We start from the raw sequence: 18,332 nt of genomic DNA, 5'->3' as shown, positions 1-18,332 counted from the left end.
CACTGCGCAACTTTAACTGACAATTGCACGGTCATGCAACGCCATACCAAAAAAAATTTACGTCCTTTTTTTCCCACAAACAGAGCTTTCTTCTGGTGGTATTTGATCACCTCTGTGCTTTTCATTTTTTGCGATATTAATAAAAAAAGAGGGAAAATTTTGTGAAAAAATTTCTACTTTGACAGTTAAAAAATATCCAATATATTCAATTTTTGTCATATATTTAGGCCAAAATGTATTTAGCTACATGTCTTTGACAAAAAAATTCTCAATGAGTGTATTTTTAACCGCTTTAAGACCGGAAGATTTTACACCATTCCTGACCAGGCTATATTTTGCGATTCGGCGTTGTGTTACTTTAACAGACAATTGCGTGGTTGTGCGACGCTGTACCCAAATTAAATTTATGTCACTTTTTTCCCCACAAATAGAGCTTTCGTTTGATGGTATTTAATCACCTGTGCAATTTTTAATTTTTGAAAAAAGAGCGACAATTTAAAAAAAAAAAACATTTTTTCATTCTGATATATAACATTCCCCAAAAAAAATTATAAATCAAAATTTTTTAACATTTTAGGCCAATTTGTTTTCTGATACATATTTTTGGTAAAAAAATCACAATAAGCGTATTTTGATTGGTTTGCGCAAAAGTTATTGCGTTTACTAACTACGGGAAAGATTTGTAATTTTTATTGTTTATTTTTTTTTACTAGCAATGGCGGCGATCTGCAATTTTTTTTGCAGGACTGCGACATTGCGGCGGACAGATCGGACCCCTAACTGACATTTTTGACACTTTTGGAGGGACCAGTGACATTACTACAGTAATCAGTGCTATAAATATGCAATGTGTAGGGGGTTGTAATGCGCTTTAGGGTGTTTTTAAACCAATTCTTCTTAATATATATATATATATATATATATATATATATATATACACTTTTCTTCCAATCGCAATTCATATAAAAATAGTAATCCTGTATAACTCTGTTAATTAATTATTAAAAATATAGTAAAATAAAGTGCTCGTGTGCTTCAAGTAACGGTGACGAGGGTAAATTAAACCTCCAGTGCTTTTGTGCATAGCATATATTAAAATAAATCCGTGCTAATAAATAATCAATCAATATGGAATGCCTTTCATCCAAATAAATATATAAAGTGCTTAATATCTAAAGTGACCAGGTGCGCCAGTATTTGAATATACCATACAAAGTGCTTCTATATAAATTAGTACATCAAACAATTCACTCCTTTTGGTGCTAAATATTATGTAAGTGTCCGAAAAAAATAAAATCAAATAAATTCAAAGTGATATAAAATAGCTACATAATACCTCTACCCATTTACCAAAAAAGTGTACAAAAAAATAAACACAGACACAGATTTTGACAAGTCCTTATTCAAAAATAAGAATAAAAAAACAGCTGATGTAAATCCATTGTCAATCACACCGCCTGCTGACCCGCCGACCCAGAAAAAAACTGTGTCTGTGTTTTTTTTTTTTGTACACTTTTTTGGGTGAATGGGCAGGAGTACCCATTACCCATTCACATTGGGGGGGGGGGGATCTGGAGGCCCCCTTGTTAAAGGGGATTGCAGATTCCGATAAGCCCCCTACCCACAGATCCCAATAATCACAGCACAGGGTTGTCGGGCAGAGCCCTCCCTGCCACAGATCAACCCCCATGTTGAGGGCACGCTCATGTGATTTGACTTTTTTTTTCTTTAGAAATGTAATTTTTACTGTAGCAATGTTAATGCATGCTAAAGATGTGCTACTATATAGGCAGACTAAGGGGACCCCCTGGGCACTATATATCTTTTTTTTTTTTTACTGGCACTTTTTTTTTTCAGCTGTGGGTGGTGCGAACACCCAGCAAACACCCTGAAAATTCAGTTCGAACCATTCACCCATCCCTAGTGCTTATTAGTGCTGCCTATCAGTGCTCATCAGTGCTGCCTTTCAGTGCCCATCAGTGGCGCCTATCAGTGCCCATCAGTGTCGCCTATCAGTGCCCATCAATGTCACCTATCAGTTCCCATCAGTGCCCACTTATCAGTGCAGCCTCATCCCATCCATCAGTGCAGCCTCATCAGTGCCCATCAGTGAAGAAGAAAAATTACTTATTTGCAAAATTTTATAACAGAAACTAATAAAAAAAGTTTTGTTTTTTTTTCAAACTCAAAGAACAAAACAAAAATCCAGTGGTGATTAAATACCAAAAGGAAGTTCTATCTGTCTCAAACAAATTATAAAAATTTCATATGGGTACAGGGTTGCATAACAGCGCAAATGCCATTCAAAGTGTGACTGCACTGAAAGCTGAAAATTGGCCTGGGCAGGAAAGGGTGAAAGCACCCAGTATTGAACTGGTTAAAAAAATAATGCTTCCAGAAATTTGGAATACGCACTAACTTGAGGGATTTACATGGTAAGTACATGTATTCTCAGTTGCTTGAATCTCCACAGAAAATGTTCATAGGCACCTTGAAACATATATTGGAAAATGTAGGAGTTTAAAAAAAACCTGACCTATATTCAGTTGCACAAATCATCTAAACTAAATATGCTGATTGCCTCTCTGTAATGCAAACCACATGCAAAAAAAAAAAAGTGTGAGCCCCCCTGCCCCTTAATTCTATACCAGACCTTTGGGGGAATCTTGCATAAAAAAATCCAAACCAGACCCTTATCCAAGCTTGCAACCTGGCAAACCAAGAAAGAGAAAGATGAGCATGCACCCCCATCTCCTGAGTCCTGAACAATAATAGGCCGCCTGCTCTTAAAATGGGGGGGGGGTAATCATGTTGATGAGGGCAAGGGCCTCTTCGCCACAACCCTGGCCTGGTAGTTGTGGGGGTTTACAGGCATGGGGCTTTAGGAAGGGGGCCACTCACTCCTCCCTCTCATTCCGAGCATTCCAGGTCGCATGCTTGGATAAGGGTCTAGGGTGTTTTTTTGTGGGGCCCCACACATTTTTTGCTTTAAGTTCCCCATTAAAATCTATACCAGACCTAAAAAGGCCTAATATGAAATAGGGGGAGTCCCTGTGCCTCTTTTTTGTGTGGGGGTTCACCCATTAACATCCATTTCAGATCCTGAATTAAGTTAAGAGTCTAGCATAGATGAAGGGAATCCTTGACTACTGTTTACAAAGAGACTAAAGCCACCGGAAACTGTGATTTTGTTGGGTATTTAAACATATTTTTTTGCTTTGCAGATGTTAGTGCTGCTATAGAAGGTTGTATACAGGATCGTGATGAACCACACACCAAAGTACACACACTTGAGACCGTAGCACTAAGGGTTTACTGAGAACCCAAACAAACTGTGAAAGATGACTATTCTAGTGTTGGCTCCCATCTAGGTCTGGTAAGCTGCACCAATGCTGCCCTCTTCAGACTGAAAAATCTTGGAACAACATAAACAAAACAAAACAAAAGGGTGCAAAGGCCTAGTGCAATACCAACAACATTTTATTTAGAATTTAAAACGGAATGAGTGTATACTCAAAATAGCGCTAGGCTAAAACAGCTATGTACATAAATCCAGGAGGCAAGGTGGTCCTTATTGGAAATTAAACTCCCACGAAACCCAACATCATCGCTGACTGTGAAAATTTCCTACTGGACCTGATGCAACTTGGATTCTGTGCCTCTCGACTCTTCCTCCTGACTCTGGGACCTTGATTTCCAAATGAAATGCAACATTTTCCACAGTCAGTGATGATTTGGGGAGCCATGTCATCTGCTGGTATTCGTCCACTGTATTTTATCAAGTCCAAAGTCAGCTTTATGGAGATGTGAATTTCATTTTCCAGCAGTATTTGGCACATGTTCACACTGCCATATAGCTGCCATATGCCAATACCTGGTTTATTGATCACGGTATTACTGTGGTTGATTGGCCAGCAAACTTGTCTGACCTGGATCCCATAGAGAATTTATGGGATATTGTCAAGAGGAAGATAAGAGACCCCAGACCAACCATGCAGATGAACTGAAAGTCACTATCAAAGCAACCTGAGCTTCCATAACACCTCAGCACAGTGCCACAGGCTGATCACCTCCATGCCAAGCCGCATTGATGCACTTATTAATACAAAAGCAGCCCTGACCAAGTATTAAATGCATACTATACTGTACATAAACATAGTTTTCAGTAAGCCAATATTTCTGTATTAAAAATCCTTTTTTTTTTTTTTTATTGGTCTTATATAATATTCAAATTTTCTGAGATATTGAACTTTGGGTTTTCACTAGCTGTAAGCCATTATCATCATAATTATAAGAAAGAAATGCTTGAAATATATCACTCTGTGTGTAATGCATCTATATAAAATAAATGAGTTTCACTTTTTGAATTGAATTACTGAAATACAATTTTTTTTAACTGACATTCTATAATTATGAGATGCACCTGTATTTTTTTGCTACCTCTTTGTTTCTATTATCTACTAATTTATTTATTATGTACTATTATGTCTGTTTATGTGAAAGCGCAGCATTTTCCTCCAGCTACTTTTTTCTGCCCTTGTGCTCTGTCGATGGGAGGAACTTCTTGGAGTGGGAAAAGAGATCACTGATGCACTTCCGGGACCAAACATCTGGTTTCTAGTTCCATGGCTCAGCTTGCATTCCAGTGATCAGCAGCATGCAATCCAGGCCACTGAAGGGTTCTGGACTGGAGACTACTAACTACAGAGTTTGATCTGATGAAAATTTCCAACCAGAAAGACAAGTGTTGCTCTCCAAGCTTGGCAAACTCTTTATTGAGATATTTTAGGTATATTATTCAGAATAAAAACTGAACTGGCATATGTAAAGAAGCCACTTGCAAAGACAGTCAGACATACTGTGCAATCATCAAAATAAACAAAGATTTGCCCCGCTAAAGATATTGTGATACAAAATAGATGAACAAAGCAGAAAATACTGTATGTTGGTGACAAAAGATCTATTATAAGTCAATTTTAAATGTGCAAAGATGGTAACAACAGTCCAGAGATGTATAGTAACGAAGTAGAACTACTTAAGTACTGTACTTAAGTACCGAAATGCGGTATCTGTACTTTCCTAGAGTATAATTTTTTTCTCCTACTTCTACTTTTACTTCACTACATTTTTTCGATGATTTCGATACTTCTACTCAAGTATTTTTTTTTGTGCTGCATAGTTACTCGTTACTTTTAAAAAAATTACCACTGCCAGAACAGTAGATGGCAGGTTGCATAAAGCTCAAAAAAATGTGTATAATGTCATTTGTAAATCAGCGCATACGAAAATAAAGGCTGTGTATAATAAAAGCTGCTATACCAAATCTTTCCAATAAAAAGAAAATATGAAACAAACAAATAAATGGTGCTACAGCGCTTAAAGTGCATCAAGAAACTACTAACAAACACAGGTTAATCATTTGAATAAATCATTTGAAATAATAAAAAACAATATGATGTTCAAACTTTTGACTTCTTTCTTTAATAACTACATAGCACAGTACTTGTACTTCTACTTTCAGTACTTGAGTAGAATTTTTTTTTCAAAACTACTGGTACTTTTTACTTTTAGTACTTAAGTAGCAAATTTTTTGAAAAAACTACTTGCAATACTTAAGTAAAAAAAATGTTGAATACTTTAGTACTTCTACTTAAGTAACTTTTTCTGTGAGCACTTCCACTTCTACTCAAGTCACTTTTTGATCGAGCACTTGTACTTTTACTCAAGTAGAAATTTCGAGTACTTTATACAAGTCTGCAACAGTCCCAATCCAAAGATGCATGCACCATTGTGTAGGGAAAGGTATCAGAAAGCTTCTATGTTCACCATATGGACCATCACCAGTAGTTAGGTGGACTCTTACCAGAATCTATGGACTCTATTTTGGAGTCAAATAGGCCTGCAAACAGTAGCCTAGTGTTCAATGACAAGCAATATGTTATATATTTACACTTCACTTCGCGGTACATGTAATTTTAAATAGATCACAGTTTGCACTTGGTGTGTTTACTTGAGCTCTGGGGGCTGGCCTCTAAGAGTGCTGTGCATTGGTCCCTCCCCTTTCTACAGCTGGGTTTGTATATAGGTGCTCTCTTTAGGTGGAGAGGAGGTACATTGACTAACTTTGCTCAGAAGAAGAGGGCTTGTCAATTGAAACCCATGAGCTGGCAAGTCTGTCTGATTGATGTCAAGATCATGTAAGTTTCATCTGTAATAAGGATGACCTTGCCCCCTGGGTTTATGTACAGCTTTGTTTTAGCCTATGACTGTTGTGAGTATGCACTTATTTGGTTTTAGCTTCTAAGTAAAATGTTGTTGGTAATGCATTAATTCCTTGCACCCTTTTGTTTTGTTTACAGAAGCACCACAGGTTAAAGGCACCCCTCAAGTATGTTATTCAATAGAATTTTGCATTTTTATTGTTTCACTTTAAGCATGACTAAAATCACTGCAATTTTCTTGCTTTGGTACATGCTCCCCATTGAAGGAAACAGCCCTCCAATGCCATTTGTTTGGCAATTTGTAGCATATTAGCCTAGAAAATGGCTAATGCTAATTTTTAATATCTGGCTCCTATTGACTTCAAGAGGGCTTGGTTTAGGCACCCAAACCTTAGTCTTGATTGTCAAACTTTCCCCAAACTGAATTAAGGAACTTGCCCCAAAGTGAACCCAGAAAAGGTTTTTATTCCGTTATTTTCCTTTAAACTGTATTTTTCCTAAATAAGCTCAATTGCATTTGATTTGTTCCCTTTGGAACATCTTTACCATTTTTGGCCTTCTTTCAGGTCACATGAAAGGATGATTAAAAACGTGCCTAGCATCAGACTTTTCAAAATGTTGTGGGAAGGCTGTCAGGGGGTATTGTTTATGTGCTGCTGCTTATCTTCTGATATCTGAAAGGAAAATAGGCCCTGAGGGTTCATCATGGTCACTGGTGGGGTATACCACACAGTAAAAACTTAAAGATCAAGGCTTACACTGGCTTAAAACTGGTCCCTACATTTACCTATGCACTGGTCTTTAATAACAGTGTGGAACAAATCATAAAGGCTAGGAAATTTGTGCTAATGCCCTTTGGTATGCAGAAAGCACTGCTGAAGTTGCAGTGCTATATCCTGCATATAAATGTGTCCACCTTTGTTTGTAAAATACATAGTACATTCCCTTAATTATTTTCATGAACTGCTATCCTTGTAATAGATTACTAATACAGTGCCCAGCAAATATAAGCATTATTAATATAATTTTTAAGAATGTATGCATCACATAGCAAGCAGTTATTTATAAGAAATTATTAAAGTATGGATATCAAGTAAGACATATGTTAGAAACTGCATTTCCAAAACTACTGTAAAGAAAAAAAAAATACCTTCTCCCCTTTACTGCCTTGTTTTCCTGGGATGCCATTTTCTCCTGGCAATCCCTGTTACAAAAAAAAATGAATATTAGAAAAGATTGAAATAGAAACAAACTGTTTGTATAATTACATCAGTCCTATACTATGTTGTTCATTTCCACAAAACATATATTATATTTTGGTTTGTGTGAACTAACAAAGCAAAACAAAACCAATCTTGTTTACCCGCTCAAACCACAGTTTAGGCCCATTCAAAAAAGGGATGAATAAAAATTTGAGAGTCAAGTTTCTATTTTCAACTGTCTTAGCCATGGCCATTATAATGTACAATCTTTCAATTTTGTATATTCTAAATGTATCCCATTTGGCATAAGCATAATAGAGCTGGAGAGGCACAATAGCTTTAATCTTCATTATTGCTACCATGGAAAAGAAAGAGACAGGCACTCTTAGAGGGACATTTCAGAGCTTAGGCAAAAAAGGTAATTGAAGACACAGTTAACGTAATCTTGAATATAAGATTTAGGACATTACACATTTGTTAATAGTTTGTTAAAAAAAATAAAAAGAAAACAAAGGCTTTTGGCTTGTCACAGTCAACTCAAATTAGGAAACTAAAACTCTCCCGAACTTACTGATTGTGCACATAGACCTTGCTTGCAAAATAATATGTACATTTTCTCATGCTTTTGTCAGTTGAGATCTACCCAGAAAAGTATTTTTAAACCAACGAAGAAGCAAGGACAATATATCAACTTCTTCATTATCTAACAAACCTATACATAATGAAGTCTCTTCTGCAGTGTTTTACCTAATAGACTTCTCCAAAAACAACATTTACTTGTCCTCGGCCAGTAAAAAGTAAAAGGGCAATCATGATTATATCTATGGTGTGGAGCAGAAGACACATGTTATTAAGAGGACTATTTATATATAGTGGGACCTATATATGTGGCGATACCACATATGATATATGTGGCGATACCACATTTACTAATATTATGTGTTTGAATTGGATAGTTTGGAATGATGAAGAAATGTTTCAGCATGAGGGATATTTTTTAATTGTTGATTATCGTTACAAACATCATTTGTATATTACAGAATTTTAGTAGCAGCGCTGCACTTTATGATCTTATGGGTACGTTTAATGCAACGCTTTGAAGTCAGAGGAGTTCTGTATTTTGGATTTTGCACATCTTATTGGTATGGTAAGATATATACTGATTAATTCAACAAATTGGGTAGCAAATTATATAATATATTTAAAAATATTTAAAAATAAAAATTACCTTACATACAAATCTTTTAAGCTCTTTTAAAAAAAAAATAAATATTTACACAGTTTTACAAATGCTTAAAACATTTTATGCTATTTTAGTAAACTGAGCATACCACTCCTCCCGATGGGCCTTGTGGTCCAACAGATCCAAGTTCCCCTTTTTCTCCCTAAAAACATTGTAAACAAAATCCACAGTTAATAGAGGAATTATATGGTAACATTACCACAGGATTTATTACCTTGAGGGAGTACCAAAAGACCACAATATCCTGGTCTATTTCACAATATTTAGAAAAACACAGTACTACTTACCTAGACCCAGCTATCTGCTTTATTTTTATAATACTTTCAAGTGACCTGTTGTCTGTGTGTCTAATGTATCTGGTATTCATGTCTTATTCTCACATACTGGTAAAGTAACAGTTGTGGCTTTTGTCACTTGAAAAGGGAGTGCAGGTGATCTATAGGTTTTTTAGCGGTAATTTCTACCAAACAGAGTAGTACATTTAGGAATATTACCTGAGGACCTGGAGCTCCTGAAAATCCTGGTAATCCTGGATGTCCTGGCTCACCCTAAAATGAAAAGAAAATAGTCAAATATAAATCGGATTATTTCAATCTAATTTTCCAGTGTAGCAGAGTGCCAATTTTTTTCCATTATACTCAGATTTGGTCACAGGCCAATTTCCTTTCTTTTCCCTCAACTCCCTGGATTCCTGGAAAATTCTCAGCTTCACTCTCTCAGGACCTCATACCTGATCATACCTGATGAGGCAGAAACATCTGGGCAAGTAATCTGTAGCCTGGTGAGAGACCCTCCATTGTCAGTGTAGGGGCAACTGAGCTGGTTCTTTAAAGCAAGCAGCTACTCCAAAGGATCCAGATAATTATGAGAGCCCCTCCCTGATTGTTTCCAGAGTACATCATTTCCAGTGGGTTGGCCCCTTGTCCTTGGGCCTTAGATTCCTCCAGATCCAAGGATGCTATCTATAAGGATGCTGTCTATGAGCCTGAGTAGTAATTCTCAGCTTGATTCTCTGTTGTTATAGTCTTCTAGAGACTATGCTATGGGGCTACATATTAACTTGATTGAGTCACAGAGACATTGATGCAAAGAGTCCATATCTGTGCAGTGTATGCATGTTTTTGCCATCCTGAAACTATTTTGAATTATTGCTTCTAACTAGTACCTGTTTAGAAAACGGTTAGTAGTTTTCCAAGAGGTAATGGCAATTGAAACTTTGTCTGTAGTATAGTTTTAAGATACAAAGAGAAATGCAGATTTAAGAATTTTTTATTATCAATTATTTAAAATGCACTAATATACTTGTCTAATTTACTTGTAAGCAATATTTCTCAATTTTTTTCTTTTTTGGTGCACTATTGTCATTAGACGCAAATTATTGATAAACTGTGAATCTCAGAAACAGTTCTTAATCAAACTACCCTTTTTATACATTTTTTTTCATCTAATTGATGTGCCTTAGATGTTTGCATGCTGTATACTAGGCAATCCATAAAATAGATGGGGCATAGATCAGGATTGTCCAACTGGCAACCTTTAGGACCTTTTAATGAGGCCCACAAAAAGATTGTTAGGAAAATTATTTTATTTAAATTGTTATTACTGGTAAAAAAAAATCTAAAAACAAACACAATTTGGATATGTGTGGATCTTGCAAGGTAAAGCAAATTGCTTTGGTAACAGGCACATAAATTCTAATGCCAGCTGTTTTCTGCCATGTCTACTAATTCTATAGATCACTGTGCATATCATATACAAGGAAAACAGTTGTATTTCATTTTTCTAGTGTTCAACAAAACTTTTTTAGTCAACATGCTTGTAAGGCATACAAGCAACTTGACCAATAATGGTTTGATAGAAGCTGGACAGGTGGAGTGCGGCTGTTTTCCTTGTACGTGCATTCTGTTTGGGGAGTGAGAATAAGCCCAGCATCTATGGGTCAAAGGCATTGAAGTGGGTACCTAAGAAGTGGGTATCCAACACTTTTTTTTTTCAGAAATTATGCTAAATTTTTAGTATAATATAATAAAATATATTTTAATTCAATATTTTTAGAAATTGTAAAGAAACTTTTTTATTTAGATGCAGTCTCCAACTCTAATTTTGAGTACAAATGTGGTCCTTTGCGCCTTTTAATTTGGATGTCACTGTCATAAATATTAATGATTTCTATGTTGACTTCAATTGACTCTACAGTCAGGTTTAAAACTGTCTGCCTGTTTGCATTTTCCAACCCACTGCTCTCACAATGGTGCCCACAGCAGAAGGTGTATACCAGCATGTGCCTATATACGCCTGTAGGCAGGACCAGTAATTGCATACTATATGTTCCCTGAGGTCATTTATCCTGTTTTCTGAAAGCTGCCAATGTAGAATGCCTTGAAATTTTACAAATGAAAATGAAGTCTGCCATATGGAAATACATGTAATGCAAGGGCCACCCACTGTTCCTGTTGCCTTAGGGAATAACTCAACAATATTGCTGAAAAAAAAAAATCAACTTTTAATAAATTACCTTCACTCCTTGTTCTCCTTTAGTTCCAGTCACCCCCTACAAAAATAGTAAAATATTAATTGCATTCTGATTAGTTTACTTCAGACTGTAAGCACTTTCAATAATTACTTCAAGATCCAAGAAGTTGTAAAGGCTAAACCAAACTCAAACCACATTAAGCTTTAATGCACAATGCAGAGAAAAGAAACAATAATTGTCATAAGAAAATGTATGTCTTTTATTTGATATATACTATTAATTTATGAAAATGAAAACATATTATGCTATGCTATGCTATGTGAACAAGAAATGGCTTTAAATCTTTAGAAATTTCAATCTGAAAAGTACATATTTAACCGCTGACACCAACGATAAAGATTTGAAAAATGATGCCTATTTGCCTACAGTTTTGCACAATCAGCGTCTATATCAATCATCATCAGACTATTACAACTAATCATTCAGCCTGCATTTTTTATTTCCATTTTATACATTTCACATAATATCATGAACAATATGATCCTGAAACTAGGATTGAAGATGTCATATGATCCCATTGATCTCTATAGTACCCTGATGGGTTATCTAAAAAAAATATTTTTAGCCATGGGTATAGGATGGGTTTAAATAGTTTGTGCAGTTTGTATTGATAATCTCATAATTAAAATTATCTCGTAATAATGTTAACCACAAAAAGCTTGCATTAGGGCAGCCTTCCTAAAATGTTTCCAAATAAATTGAACAGCCCACTCAAGCAAATGAGGCACTTGGAGGCTGGCTCATGTTTGTGCCCCTTCAGTGCATCAAAGATGTTAAGAATACATGCCAACATAATAATACGTTTTCTATTAGCAACATAAGTATCCTAAAAATACTCACTGGGTCACCTTTTTCACCTTTTATGTCAGAACTGACCTAAAAGACACACATGATGACATTTTAACACAAGTACAAATATAATTAAATGTGACAGAATAGCTACAGGATAGTCTTATTATATATATATATATATATATATATATATATATATATATATATATATATATATACTGTATATATATATATATATATATATATATATATATATATATATATATATATATACATACACAAAGACACATATTATTACAAGCTACGGCTAATCCTGGTACTCATTGCAGTGTCATATTTTGATAAAAATACCAATTCATGATAGGTTGATAGGTATAATTATTCTTTAGCACAATTTTAGGGTTGAATTATTCCTAGCATAAAAGTCCAATTGCCATGGTTTATATTTTATATTTTTCTTTGGTTAACGCTTTTCATGGGTGCACAGTTAAATATGAGCCCTCATGTGCATTGTTATTGATATAGAAATAAGGGTCGCATTTTAGAATATGTCTGAGTGAGTTGGGCTTCTGCAGCTACACTGCAATTCAGGAATGTGCTCAGATATCAATGAGTAATCAGAATACTCAGATGCAATTGTGAGAGGTACTCTAACATGAGGTTTCAACATAACCACTGATAGCAATAAAAAGAGTGGATGAACTGAAAAGGAAAGTCTACTCTTTTCACTTTTGAATACATAAAGCTGCTACCAGTACAGTATGGGCAATGACTTTTAATTTCAGTATTTTTATGGGAAAAAATAATTCTATAATAGATAATCACTCCAAAATGGTAAAAAAATGTTAAACATTTTGATTGAAATATATTTTTTTCTATGTCATGTCTTTGCCTCTAGAGTTAAATATTGTATTGCCGAGTCATTTCAATAAACATAGGTTTTGTTTGTTTTGTTAGAAGAGGTGAAGGCTTAACTGAACCAGAATTAAGTAATTTGTTAAAAAACTCAAAATGCCAGGTGTTTACCTGGATTATTCCATGATACCAGGATTATTTTTGTCATTGACAAGGGAATGTTTTAGAATCCATACTTTTAAATGTATAAAAGTGTCTGAAGAAATCTATGTTTGTATCACACAAAACTTTTAGAGTCTAGATAGCTATAAACATTATGAAAATGCAATAGCATATCTTATTGCAATCAGTATATCACTTTAACCACCATCACACATCATCAAACAAATTCAAATTCAAAAATCAAAAATCCAATTAATGAAATTGTATCATTTGTTATTGACAGCACTTAGTATTGGATTTTAAATATACAGTATATAACTATTTGAATCTAGAAAAATAAATATCTGCTTTACAACCCATGATATCCTCATGATTTTAAAATTACATATTCTTAAAAAAAGGTGGAAAGGCCCACAATGTAAAGCTGATTTAAACCTTTAGTTTTCTTAATATTTCTGGTTTTATAAAACACTTTATGTAAACACTTCCACCGGCAATAAATGAGGGACATTATTGCACATTGGTATGAATGCATTCTAAATGTATTCATTAGTAGCAATCCAATATGTTAAAATTTGATTGATTGCTCTAAGTTAAAGCTCGCTTGTCTCCTTTGTATTACAGCATAGAATCAGTCCCTTATTCTGAACACTGATTAGAAATGTCTATTTTCTTTGCAGACAAAGACTTTAACAAAAATCTTAATGATCAAATACACAACAACCATATTAATATTACTTTCACATAAGGACAAGGTATTCATTAAATGTGCTTTTTAGAGATATGGAAAGTAAATTGGCAGGTTAGAAAGTCACCAAAACTAACCTCAATGTGTTCTTTGTCCCATGCAAAGAAAACATTTTCAACTGTTGATTGAAATTCACAGCTATGTAGAACTGCTAAGCTTCACATCATTTTGTAATTATTATGCATTGATATAACTAAGGGGACCAGTCCACTCTGTGCCTCTAAATAAGCCTGACCATGGCACTGGATAGTAAACCAGATAAAACCATTTTAAACAGAAGAGATCTCAATAATGCGCTTTGAGATTTCATGCCAGTTGGAAATTGCATGAAATATAGACAGGCTTAACATATTACTACTGCCAACGTGGAGATCCCATTGTGGCTGTAATCACAGGACTGGCACAATACTCTAGCAGTCAAACCAGCCAGCTTTGTATTTAATCTACCATTCCCTATCTGTTAAAAACATTCTTCTTTTTCCTTACATTGTGCTATAACTTTTCTGCAATAGATACTTTACTTTTGTTTTTTTTAAACTAGTTATAATTTTCAGACAGAGGTACCACTACACATACAATATTGGTAATTATTTTTGGTGATACCTTTTTTAAATCAATGAACATAAATTAAAGTGGTGCATGAGTTAAAGCACAAAATAAATATCCAGATTTTATGTAGTTAATAATTAGAGCCAGCTCTAGGTTGCAACCTGTACAAAATTGTACGTTTATATACTCTGTTTTTGGCACATTTCCATATATCCTACGATTATCTATATTGTTGTTTTTACCTACATCATGTTGAGTTTTTTTTGTAAGCATGCCCTATAACCTAATGGTAAATTGATGTGTACTGTGTGTGATAGAAGTTCCTAGTTAACACTGGGGATTTTTTTTTTTTATGGGTGAAAGATAGACTCATGCAAACTCCACCATGATGTGTTGCAACAGTTAGTGGGTGTATCCAATTAGTGAACCAATTAGTAAAGCATCTAGTGGGCATATTGATCCTAAAGGGGTTCATATTATTATGACTTCCTTCTCAAACTATACAAGCTGTTTATACTTGCTTGTTACTGACATGTTACGGAGATCATGGTATGTGGTGTTTAGTGCTTGTATACCTATGATGAAGAAAAAAAAAAAAAAACATACAAGAGGCACTGGGACTTTTGATGTGATGTGAGTTCATACAAAGTGGTGAAAGGACAAAAACACAGAACTCACTGGCTCAGGTTTGACTGCTCAAAACAGAGTAACTTTCCAGTGGGTATCCAGCAGGTTCCCAGAAAAGAAAAACATGTCTCAATGGAAAGAGCACCAAAGAATCAAATCAAAAGACCAAAGAATAAAAGAGTCCATATGCATTTATTGGTTTACAATAAAAACAGCCAATACTTTACAGAGATCAGAAGAAAACTCCCCCTTCACTATGGCTTCAGTTATAATAGGAAACTTGAATGGGCTTTCCTGTGTGAATTTAGGGAAGCTAATTGCTGGATCAGGAGAGTTACTGGTTAGTAGCATCTGTGTGAGCAGTCAAGATAAGAAAAGTTTTTTTTTCTGACTCTGAAATGTATTGGATTCTTTAAAATGAAAAATCTTTCTAAAAAATGAATACATTTGGACTCCTTCCATTGGTGTATATTTTTGTCTGTATGCTTATGATGTCTGTTATTTTAATGGCAGCCAGCCATGAATAACTTGAACAAAAAGATATCTATCTATCTATCTATCTATCTATCTATCTATCTATCTATCTATCTATCTATCTATCTATCTATCTATCTATCTATCTATCTATCTATCTATCTATCTATCTATCTATCTATCTATCTATCTATCTATCTATCTATCTATCTATCTATCTATCTATCTATCTATCTATCTATCTATCTATCTATCTATCTATCTATCTATCTATCTATCTATCTATCTATCTATCCCCAAAAATGTTGGTGCCCAGCAAGATGAGAGGGGAGAAGGTGCTACCATAAATGAATGACTCCCCTTAATTCATTTGCTGAAAATAAATCTGAACCATGTGCACAGCTACAGAGAATGGGCATGGTTAAACTGGAATGTTTAAGGATGAGACTGGAAAGGGCTTCAAATTGAATATAATTCTTTGCTAAGGCTTGTAGATGGAACCACAGTATGCTGTGAGAGACACAAGCATTTAACACACTCAGAAGTATGCTGGATGTAAAACATCTATACCTCTTCAGCTGAGCAAAGTTCAGGATTACTATCCACAAGGGGAATAAATATGAAGAATGTTCTTTTGTAGGTGGTTTTCATTATAATTCATATTTCAAGTGTGCACCCCAACACTCAAACACATGTGTATATATAGTGTGTATATGTAGATATATATATATATATATATATATATATATATATATATATATATATACAGTATATATACACACAATTTCAAGGTGGGACACCTATGCTGTGTAGCTCTCTTTGTGCAAAGATTACATCTATTGTGGCACTCCCTTCTTACCACAAAGTATCCATCAATACTCTTGGCTTTGGGGGTGCCCAATCTAAACGTCTAATGAAAATAATACAAAATAATGATGTGGTTTTGATATAGAAGATTAGTAATAAATTATTGCAGTTTGGCTATAGGGGGTATTATGTGGTGTTGTGGAAATTTGTCGATCGTTTTGAAGTTGTTGGAAAATAATGGGTTAAAGTGGATTTGATTAGAAATTGTGATTAAGGAGATGCACCCATGTAGTGTGAGGCTGGACTCACTGAGGGAACAGAGATAAAAAATTGTACTGAGGATTAGTGCTACACATGCAGCTTGATGAAGGACATATGCAGTCGCTTGTAAATGTTTACATATATGCATGAAGATCAGAAGTTAAGGATATTTTGAACAACAATTGGATTGCATCTTCTATTATATATATATATATACACTAAACAAAATTATAAACTAAACACTTTTGTTTTTGCCCCCATTTTTCATGAGCTGAACTCAAAGATCTGAGACTTTTTTATGTACGCAAAAGGACTATTTCTCTTAAATATTGTTCACAAATCTGTCTAAATCTGTGTCTCTTTTGCCGAGATAACCCATCCACCTCACAGACGTGGCATATCAAGATGCTGATTAGACAGCATGGTTATTGCACAGGTGTGCCTTAGGCTGGCCACAAAAAAAGGCCACTCTAAAATATGCAGTTTTATCACACAGCCCAATGCCACAGATGGCGCAATTTTTGAGGGAGCGTGCAATTGGCATGCTGACTGCAGGAATGTCCACCAGAGCTGTTTCCCGTGAATTGAATGTTCATTTCTCTACCATAAGCCGTCTCCAAAGGTGTTTCAGAGAATTTGGCAGTACATCCAACCGGCCTCACAACCGCGTAACCACACCAGCCCAGGACATCCACATCCAGCATCTTCACCTCCAAGATCATCTGAGACCAGCCACCTGGACAGTTGCTGCAACAATCGGTTTTCATAACAAAATAATTTCTGCACAAACCCTCAAAAACGGTCTCAGAGAAGCTCATCTGAATGCTCGTTGACCTCATAGGGGTCTCTACCTGACTGGAGTTCGTTGTCATAACTGACTTGAGTGGGCAAATGCTCATATTTGATGGCATCTGGCACTTTGGAGAGGTGTTCTCTTAATGGATGAATCCCGGTTTCACTGTACAGGGCAGGTGGCAGACAGCGTGTATGACGTCATGTGGGTGAGCGGTTTGCTGATGTCAACGTTGTGGATCAAGTGCCTCATGATGGTTGACCTCATAGGGGTCTCTACCTGACTGGAGTTCGTTGTCATAACCGACTTGAGTGGGCAAATGCTCACATTTGATGGCATCTGGCACTTTGGAGGGGTGTTCTCTTAATGGATGAATCCCAGGTCCTGCCAATATCCAGCAACTTTGCACAGCCATTGAAGAGGAGTGGACCAACATTTCACAGGCCACAATCAACAACCTGATCAACTCTATGCGAAGGAGATGTGTTGCACTGCGTGAGGCAACTGGTGGTCTCACCAGATACTGATTGGTTTTTGGAACCCCCCCAAACCGCCCAATACGGTGAAACTGCACATTTAAAGTGGCTTTTATTGTGCCCAGTCTAAGGCACACCTGTGCAATAATCGTGCTGTCTAATCAGCATCTCGATATGCCACACCTGTGAGGTGGATGGGTTATCTCGGCAAAGGAGAATTGCTCACCAACACAGATTTAGACAGATTTGTAAACAATATTTGAGAGAAGTATGCCTTTTGTGTACATAGAAACAGTCTTAGACCTTTGAGTTCTGCTCATGAAAAATGGAGGCAAAAACAAACGTATTGCGTTTATAATTTTGTTCAGGACACGCCCTGTGTGCACACCTATGAGTGACTGAGTTTCTTTAGCCACTTTACCACTAGAGCATTTTGCTGTCTTACGTCTGGGCCACTTTTTGCGATTCGGCGCTGTGCAAATTTAACTGACAATTGTGCGGACATGCAACGCCGTACCCAAACGAAATTTATGTCCTTTTTTTCCCACAAACAGAGCTTTCTTTTGGTGGTATTTGATCACCTATGCGA

The 18,332-nt window shown here is 35.7% G+C and overlaps 1 protein-coding gene across 1 annotated transcript in view; it reads right to left on the bottom strand.

Moving 5' to 3' along the window:
- COL19A1 (collagen type XIX alpha 1 chain) overlaps window positions 1–18,332 on the bottom strand; it is a 1,241,599-nt gene that overhangs the window by 369,276 nt on the left and 853,991 nt on the right. The window contains exons 21-25 of the mRNA XM_082249430.1: window positions 12,040–12,075; window positions 11,182–11,217; window positions 9,161–9,214; window positions 8,755–8,808; window positions 7,372–7,425 (exon numbers count right to left, since the gene is read on the bottom strand). Coding sequence (XP_082105556.1) covers window positions 7,372–7,425; window positions 8,755–8,808; window positions 9,161–9,214; window positions 11,182–11,217; window positions 12,040–12,075 — 234 coding nt within the window. The remainder of the gene's footprint in view (window positions 1–7,371; window positions 7,426–8,754; window positions 8,809–9,160; window positions 9,215–11,181; window positions 11,218–12,039; window positions 12,076–18,332) is intronic.

Source organism: Pelophylax lessonae (genome assembly GCF_965119305.1).
Source record: "Pelophylax lessonae genome assembly, chromosome: 3".
NCBI lineage: Eukaryota > Metazoa > Chordata > Amphibia > Anura > Ranidae > Pelophylax > Pelophylax lessonae.
This window is presented reverse-complemented; position numbering and strand designations above follow the sequence as displayed.